Genomic DNA, 8,850 nt, shown 5'->3' with positions numbered 1-8,850 from the left:
CAGAGTCGGGCGGGGTCGCAGACACACAGACCACCGTCCCTGCGCCACCGGAGAGGCCAGCGCAGCGGGCGCCTCCCGGGCCGCTGCGGCAAAGGCTGGGCGGCCGCGCCCTCCCCCCGCGGTGATTCATCCCGCCCCCTCCCTCTCCCTCTCCTCCCTCCTCCCTCCCCGGGCCGCCGCCGCCGCCGCCGCCGCTGCAGTGCGCAGGAGACCGCTGTCCGCGCCCCAGCGCGCCCGAGTCGGAGCCGGGCCGGGGTCGGTGCACCTGGCGGATGCGCCCGGCTGTGCGCGCCAGCGCAGCAGCCCGAGCAGCGGCCGCCGCTCGCGCGGCGGGGATGCCCGGACGCCGGGCTCCGGGGCTGGGCCCCCGGCGGTAACCGGAGCGGGGGGGCCGCGCCCCCCCTCCTCCCCCTCGCCGGTCCCAGAGCCGCAGCTGCTGCGCCCGCGCGCTCCCGGGGACATTCGAACCTCCGCCCGGGCCCGCCGCCGCTCGCCCCGCTATTAATACCGGCGGCCCGGGAGGGGGGCGCAGCGTGCGCAGCGCAGCGATGGGGACGCTGCTGGCCTTCGTGGTCGGCGCGGCACTGGGTGAGTGCGCTGGGGGCGCGCGCGGCTGGGGGCGCAGCCGGGGCACTGGCTGGATTGCGGGATTCGCGCTCGGGACGCCGGGCGGACGCTCCAGGGCCGCCCCCTGCCCATCCCCCGGACCCGTGAAGTCCGCTTCAGAAGTTGTGCGCGCGGGGAGCGGGGCCCCGGAGGGCGGTGGAAGCGCGGTGGGCGAGAGCCGGCGGGGACCCGGTTGGCACGGCCTCGCCGGGCGCCCAGCCGGGGGCGAGGAAACGCGGAGTCAGCTGCTCCCAGAGCCCCGCAGGCTGCAATGTGACACCCACAGCCGCGGGAGGGGGGGTGGGAGGCGGTGCCCGGAGACTGGGACTAGAGACTGAGACTGGGAGAGATGGAGACGGGAGGGAGGAGGCCAGAGACATGGAAGGACATCGAGTGCTCCTCTGGGAGACTGGGATGTGGGGCTAGAGTGGGAGACCGAGGGATGAGAGAGAGAGAGAGAGAGAGAGAGAGAGAGAGAGAGAGAGAGAGAGAGATATAAGTGTGTAAGCAAGGTAGAGAGAGAAACTTGAGAGAGGCAAAAGATGGGGAGATGAGGGAGGGAGATGGAGACAGACCTGAGAGAGAATGCAGGGTGGAATTTAAAAAGGGAGAAATATCCAAAGGTGGCTACAGAGACCTAACAGAGTGATGACTCTGAGCCTACAAAGAGGAGAGGAAGTCACGAAGTCAGGACCTTCAGAGAGACCCCAAAGAGGAGCTTGGGAAACAGAGACATCAGGGGAGCAGAGGAGAATCCCTGAAGATACAGAGAGGAGGAGACTCAGGGACCAGGAAAAGACCCAGACCTGAAGCTGGAGAGCACTGGGAGGCAGGGAGGGGGTGGCAGGTAAGAGGGGAAGGAGGGACCCAAACGGTCTGGATACAGTGGAGGTGCAAGGCCCTAAGGGAGGAAAGAGCTTTGGAGAAACTAATTGATGGGGTGGAGGTCTGGAGGGGAGGAAGCCTGAGGCAGAGGGGACAGAGGGGGTGGCTCACACAGGGGCTTGTGGGAGGAGGGAGCAGAGCTGAAGCCATCTCTTGTCTTAAACCATGACTGGTTTTGCACAGCAGTCCAGTGGTGGAAATGGCTCTGCCGCCCTGAACTTGTAAAGCAGCTGGAATTCTCGTCCAGCCACCTGGATGCTTTGGTGCTTTGGGCAAGGGACCTTCTGAGTGAGGGGTAGTTGGGTGGCACAGGCTGAGTTACTGACCACATTGACAGAACTGTTTTCTGGACCTCCTTAGGGATTCTGCACAACTACTAGAAACAAAGATGATCAGTTCTTTTACTAAACAGAGAGGTAAACTGAGGCTTAGAGCTGAGTGATTGGCCAAGGTCACACAGGGAGGGAGAGGCAGAACCTGCTTGGCACATGGGTCCGTCGATCTGTAATCACTCCTGAGGGGAAACAGATGGTTTCTGAAGGCCCTGGGAGTCAGCAGCCAGTGAGCCGGGCATCGCCTAGGGTGACCGGCGCCTCTGCTCGACTTGAGCCTGCTGTCCCCGCAGTGTCCTCGGCCTGGGGGGGCTGTGTGGAGGTGGACTCAGAGACTGAGGCTGTGTATGGGATGACCTTCAAAATACTGTGCATCTCGTGCAAGCGTCGAAGTGAGACCACCGCAGAGACCTTCACCGAGTGGACCTTCCGCCAGAAGGGCACTGAGGAGTTTGTCAAGGTGTGTGGGTGCCTGGGGTGGGCACGGGAGGGCAAGTGACTGTGTGCGGAGTTGGTGGGGCTGGCTCTGGAGGCAGGGGTTGTTTGATTGCTTGTCTTAATAATAACAATGTGGCTAGGAGTGATGACCTGGATTCAAATTCTGGCTCCACCACTGACCAGCTGGTGCCTTTGGGCAAGTCCCTGGGCCTCTCTGAGCCTCAGTTTCCTCCTCTGTAATGATGGGGTGGCAGAGGTCTCCTGCCCATAGAGCTGTGTGAGGGATAAATGCAGTCGGCATATGACTGGCATGAAATGAAGGTCCCTGGAATTATTTGGCATCAGCAAAAATGTTGTGAATAGTCATCATCGAGAAAAAACAGAACTTTTTTTCTTTTTCTTCTTCTTTTTTTAACATCCTTTATCCTCTGTGTTTGGAATTGCCTGTGGTGGGGGCATGTGATACCACGAGAGAATTGGGGTCCACAGCAGCTGGGATCAGGCTGCCCTGTCCCTGCCTGAAGTGCGTATCCAGAGGCTGGGGAAGGATGGCAGACTGTGAGGGGCTTGGGAGGGTGACCGAGGGTGCATGTACCTCAGGACTAGAGGCAGAGTCAAGGTCTCAGCCGTCCCAGATGCAATCCCAGCCCCTCTGCGTCCATCCGGCCTCAGGTTAAGGTGACTGAGTCCATGTGTGTGCCGTCTGTGTCACGGCAAGGGACAGAATCAGGGGACAGGGCTGGGGGAGACGGGCCCAGGTAGTGACCCCCACCTCCCCCCCCAAGATCCTGCGCTACGAGAATGAGGTGCTGCAGCTGGAGGAAGACGAGCGCTTCGAGGGCCGCGTGGTGTGGAATGGCAGCCGGGGCACCAAGGACCTGCAGGACCTGTCCATCTTCATCACCAATGTCACCTACAACCACTCAGGTGACTACGAATGCCATGTCTACCGCCTGCTGTTCTTTGAGAACTATGAGCACAACACCAGCGTTGTCAAAAAGATCCACCTTGAGGTGGTGGACAAAGGTGAGTGGGCCCTGCCCGCCCCTTCGCCCCGTTGCCCACCGTGAGCCAGATGGAGGGACAGATGGCAGATAGGGGCCGGGCTGGCTCTGTGCCTGGGCCAGCCAACCGCCCACAGCAATAGCGGGAGCATCATGTCCATGTCTGTGCCTGTCCCCCCCCCCGTCCCCCTGTGCGGCCCCCCCAGCTCTGGACTCCACTTCCCCTCACCCCACCGGAGAGGTCACAGCAAGCTCCTCCCCACAGACATTGTAGGTACCAAACCTAGCTTGGTGGCCTGTGCTGTGTGACCTCCTGCAGGTACCTTCTTGTCTCTGGGCCACAGGGTCGTCTCTGAGATGATAGGAGTACCTCCCTTGGGGGGGTGTCCTTTGAGCCATTCCGATGTCTCGGGAGTTATGAGGGTTGAGCACGGGGCTGGAGACCGGCTGCTGTCCTGTGCCTGGCTCGCAGCGGGGCCTGGTGCTGGAGGACAAGGGTCGGGTTGTGATGGCCCATAGCCTTGGTCCTGCCTGGGTCTGACCTGGCAGAGGACATCACCCAGAGGAGAGCGCCTCACATGCCACCAGCGGCTTGTTCAGGTGCCTGGTCTGACTCAGCAGATCTGGGTGGGCTCACAGTCGTCTCTAGTGCGTTTTTGAAAGTGGGGGGTGGGTGCCATAGGGCTGGGGGCCCCAGTGTGGGCAGCAGGGTCTCCGGGGTTTGTCCACCGTCTCTAGGGTTCCGCTTCAGCTGCCTGAGACCCCCGCTCTGCAGGAGCTCCACCCCTTCTCTGGCCCGTGCTCTGATTGGCATGAGTTGGAATTTTCCAGGGCCCTGTGGCTCACTGGCTTAGTCAGGAAGCTACTTTAGGCCTGGAGCCAGCAAAGAGCCACGGCAAGTCCGTCCCCTGGGACCACAGCACACACAGCATCACGGTCTGCACGCATTGCGCTCCCTCTCAAGGAGAACTGCTGGCCTGAGTGCTTCCCCGGAAGTCCCTCCCTGAGCCCTCCCACCCACCCTTGGGGCCAGGGGTTCTTATGCCCCCATTTTGCAGATGAGAAAGCAGAGGCTCAGGGAGGGAAGATCTCATGGCCAAGGTGACAGAGTCAGGACCTGGATCTGAACCCAGCTGCTCCTGGCATGAATCACCGCACTCCCTCGTCAGCCGGAGCCTGCGGGACTCTTTATATAATTAGCATTTTTACGTTTCCTATCCAAGTGGATCAGCAGAAGGCAATTCAGAAGATGTACGGGAGCCACTCGGTCGCCCACGTCACCGTGTTGGGTGGGTGGTCAGCCCTGGACACGATGGAGTCACAGTGACACAGGAGTCTAACAAAGACCGGGCCTCTACAAAACCTGGCTTATTCCTCTACCAGGAATCAGTGCCGAGGAGAGGGAGAGGCAGGTGGGGAGGCTCCAGGAAATGTTGACCCCTGTTTTTTTCCATCTTGGCCGTGGACCCTTGCTCAGAGAGCTGTCCTCACCTGCTTAGCACAGGCCCACCCGTGCCCTGGGAACAGTGCTCTTCCTCACATTATCTACCCTATCATGCCACCTCCCAGAGCCTACGATTTTAACAATATTTAACACAACATAGAGTCCTTTGTGCTGCCTTCTGGAAGTCCATGTTTTCAGCATTAACACCGTATTCTAGTGCTCCCTATCCACCCTATTAGAGTATGGCTTTTTACATCCCCCACGCCCAGTATTTTATTTTGTACTCTCTATGATACTGTTTTTTTGGGGGGATTTGTTTGCTTCTTTTTTTTCTTTTGGTACTGGGGGTTCAACCCAGGGATGCTTTACTGCTGATCTACATCCCCAGTCCTTTTTTAAATGTTTATTTTATTTTTATTTCTTTATTTTGAGACAGCGTCTCACTACGTTGCAGAAGGCCTTGCTCAATTGCTGAATCTGACCTTGAACTTGCCATTTTCTTGCCTCAGCCTCTGAGTTGCTGAAACTGCAGGCACGCACCACCAGGCCCGGCTGGACCGCACATTTCTTGTCATTCTCGATCATGCCAGAGTCTGTGGGACATTTCCCACCGTGATCTCGTGTTGTCGTCCTTGTCCACCATGCTGTGCTCTGGTGTTTAAAGACATTTCCGGTGACCCTGTAGTACTGTTCAGTATCACCTGTGGTGCTGCCCTGTGCTCAGCACTCCCCATGGTGCTGGAGTCAACATGATTACCCTGCTGTAGTGTTTTTCCATTACTGATGATACCTCTGTATTGTTGGCATTCCCGGCCATCCCATGTCTTAAAAATCATTCCTACTTTCTGTCTTGCTGCACTTTCAGGGTTAGCGATCAACCTGTATTGCCTCCTGGTAGTGGCCCCTGAGGAATGAACTGAGTCAGGTCCAAAGGAGAGGGCTGCAGGCTGGGCCTGTGATCCCAGCAGCTCAGGAGGCTGAGGCCGGAGGATCACAAGTTCAAAGCCAGCCTCAGCAACTTAGCAAGGTGCTAAGCAATTCAGTGAGGCCCTGTCTCTAAATAAAATATAAAAAGGGCTGGGGATATGGCTCCGTGGTTAGGCACCTCTGGGTTCAATTCCTGGTACCAAAAACAAAACCAAACTGGGGACAATCTGGCCTGCAGAATTGCACCAGGGCTTCAGATCTGGGGCCCCCTGTGGGGCCGGGCCGACAAAGCTCTCGAGAAATTTGGGGTGTTTTAAGAGATCAAGGCCTCCCCAGAGAAGGTGCCTCTGGCCCTCTGTGTGACTCTTTGCCTTGGCTCCTCATCTGTAAAGTGGGCCAGTGGCAGTCCCGCCCCTCTCCTGAGATGTCCGCGGGGGGTTCATGGAGACGGTGTTCCTGCACAGCAGCTGTGACCCCCTCTTTGGTCGCAGAAGGGTTACAGAGTGGAGCTCTAGCCCTGCGTTTGGTTGGCTCCAGCGTAGCTGTGTGCCCTTGGCCTAGCACCTGTCCTGCTCTGGGCCTCAGCAGCCTGGTCTGGAGGGGAGCTACAGACTGTGCCTTTCCCCGACCCAATCTGACTGGGAGAGGGAAGGCTGGTTCCTGGTTAACCCAGATCTTCGTGGGCACAGAGCTCCAGGAACAGGGGGAGATTCCAGGGACTGAGATGTATTCAGACAGTGAGGGGCTCAGGTGGTTCCTGGCCATGGGAAATGGCCAGGATGAAAGCAGCGCAGAGCCCCGCCAGGAGCGGGCCATCCTGCTGGACCTGGGTGAGTGCTGGAAGCTCCCCCAGGCTCCCCTGCCAGGGGGGGGGGAGGGGAGGGGAGAGGGGAGCGTCCAGCCCCGCCCCCTCCCTCCTCTGGCCCAGAAAGTCTCAGTGCCATCTGCAGGGGGTGGAGCGGAGCAGGGGCCGGGCTCTCAGGGAGGAAGACCCCACCAGGACAGCAGCGGGGGAAAGGGGTCCCGGCCACCCAGGAGGGGACCAGGGATGTGCATGGCCACCTGTGATATCCGGCTGAGGACGCCAAAGTGGCCTGTGACTCTGGTCCCCTGGCTGAATGTGTTCCCTTTGCAGTTTAAATTTAGGCTCAATGAAAGGAAGCTGGCGGAGGCAGGGGCAGCGCCGCAGCAAGGATGTAGGGCTTCCGGAAAGTAGCCAACACTTCTCGGTGGTTTTGCAAGTCCTCCAAGCATGGCAGGGAGGGGTGTTCACTCATTTCCTCTTCCTGGCAACCCCCGGAGAGGGTATTAGTATCATCCTCATTCTACAGAGGGGGCATCAAGACTCAGAGAGGTGGAGTCACTGGCCCAAGGTTGCACAGCTAGTAAGAGGCGGGATTTGCATTCTAGCTGCCGGTGTCTGGACTCTGCTCCTAAGCAGTACATAGTACTGCCCCAATTGTAACAGTAATAATCATAATAATGACTTTTTTTGAGTGTTTTGATAGGTTGAGGACTAGTCTCAGCATCTTTAAAGCTTATTGAATTCTCACAGCACTTCCATGGAGGTATTGTGGTTATGGACATTTTGCACAAGGGGAAATGGAGGTCCGGGGAGGTTGAGTCACTTACCCAAGGTCACACAGCGGACAAGTGGCCAAGCCAGGGTTTGAACCCAAGCCTTTCGAGTGGCGGACGCTCCCTGAAGTACAGGGAGGCAGTGGAGGGGGATCCCCAGGCCCATCTGAGCCTGGTTGTTAATCAGAGTAACAGCGAGGACTCTGGGGAAGCAACATGATGGTCCTGTGTGTGGCCCAGGCCCAGGGAGGTCAAGCCACTTGCTCAAGCTCACACAGCAAGTGCGCTACACACTTGGAGGTGTCCTGTCTCCTGAGGTGGAGACAGGTGCCTCAGCTGCCACCTGAACCCCACCTGGTCCCCGCAGCCAACAGAGACATGGCGTCCATCGTGTCTGAGATCATGATGTACGTGCTCATCGTGGTACTGACCATATGGCTTGTGGCCGAGATGGTTTACTGCTATAAGAAGATCGCGGCTGCCACGGAGGCCGCTGCGCAAGAGAATGCGTGAGTGGGGTGGGAGGGGACGGCCAAGGCCACCGAGGCACCTCCAGACTTCCTGGAGTGGGTGTGAGCTGCATGGGAGGGGTGGGGGGCAAGACAGCAAGCCAGGGTGCCACCTGTCTGTGCTCCCCAGAGCCGGAGCAGGTTGTGAGGTTCCAGATCCTTCTTCCCTTAAACTCGGGAGTCCAGCCCACAGCCCCCTCCCCTCTAACTCAGGGGCAAAGGCCTCAACCTTCCTCATTCTCCTGGGAGGGGGGCCAGACTGGTGATCGGGTCACTGTATACCTGGCCTTCCCCCCCACAGCTCGGAGTACCTGGCCATCACCTCTGAAAGCAAAGAGAACTGTACGGGCGTCCAGGTGGCCGAATAGCCCTGGTAAGGCCAGTGGACAGGGACTCGGGGTCCCCCAGAGTTTTGGCCTACTGGGTCCCTAATTCCCTATCTCTTCCTCCCCTCTAGGTCCTGGGCTCCGCCTCAAGGAAGAGCCAGCTCTGATGGGGGACAGCCTGCCCCCAGAGGGGGCTGGCCATTCCTGGGCCTCCACGAGCCTCAGAGTCCTGCCAACAGAGCCGCCAGGGAGGGAGGGGGCAGGGGGACTGGCTTGGCTCACACCCCAACTCGGCCTTCTTCCTCTTGCCCCTTGCCCACCCACCGCCATGCATGATGGGTAAAGCAATACTGCCGCTGCCCCTCCCCCTGCTTCTGCTGCCTGTTTGGGGAGGGGTCGGTGAGGCGGGGGCAGCGGCTCCGCACCCCTTCTTCTTGCTGATTTGCACACATCGGCCGCTTTGGACGTGCACTGCTGGGCCCAGCCTGTCCCTGCCCCGTCCCTGCCCGGCCCTGGGGGAGGGGTCGTGATGGGCTGGAACAGTTGGGGCAGGTGGTTCTGGTACCCACTGCGACCCCAGCATCATTTCCCCTCCTGCTTCCTCCGGCTGGACCTGGGGTCCCCTGTCCCTGTAATGCACTCTTGCCCTGGTCCCACCCGCCCTCTCTCACCAGCCTTGGATCGTGGCCACTTAGAAAGGGGCCCATTCTGCCTCGTCTCTCTTTACAGAAGTAGTTTTGTTCATGAAATAAAGATTCTTGGACTTGATTCCCCGTCTGTCTTGTGAGTGAGCCCAGGCAC

At 59.1% G+C, this 8,850-nt stretch overlaps 1 protein-coding gene across 2 annotated transcripts; it reads left to right on the top strand.

The window, feature by feature from the left end:
• The first annotated feature begins 181 nt into the window (after positions 1–181).
• On the top strand, positions 182–8,817 carry SCN1B (sodium voltage-gated channel beta subunit 1). Of its 2 annotated transcripts, none has more exons than XM_081274020.1 (6): positions 182–588; positions 2,117–2,283; positions 3,047–3,287; positions 7,582–7,723; positions 8,025–8,096; positions 8,181–8,817. In XM_081274020.1, the coding sequence occupies exons 1-5, from the start codon at positions 549–551 to the stop codon at positions 8,089–8,091; spliced, it is 657 nt and encodes a 218-aa protein (XP_081130146.1). In that variant the 5' UTR covers positions 182–548; the 3' UTR covers positions 8,092–8,096; positions 8,181–8,817. The 2 variants fall into 2 exon arrangements, with proteins under 2 accessions (XP_081130146.1, XP_081130147.1); XM_081274021.1 differs by lacking the exon at positions 182–588 and adding an exon at positions 1,048–1,453.
• The last annotated feature ends 33 nt before the right edge of the window (positions 8,818–8,850 follow it).

This window comes from Spermophilus citellus (assembly GCF_964194105.1).
Source record: "Spermophilus citellus genome assembly, chromosome: 18".
In the NCBI taxonomy this organism is placed as follows: Eukaryota; Metazoa; Chordata; class Mammalia; order Rodentia; family Sciuridae; genus Spermophilus; species Spermophilus citellus.
This window is presented reverse-complemented; position numbering and strand designations above follow the sequence as displayed.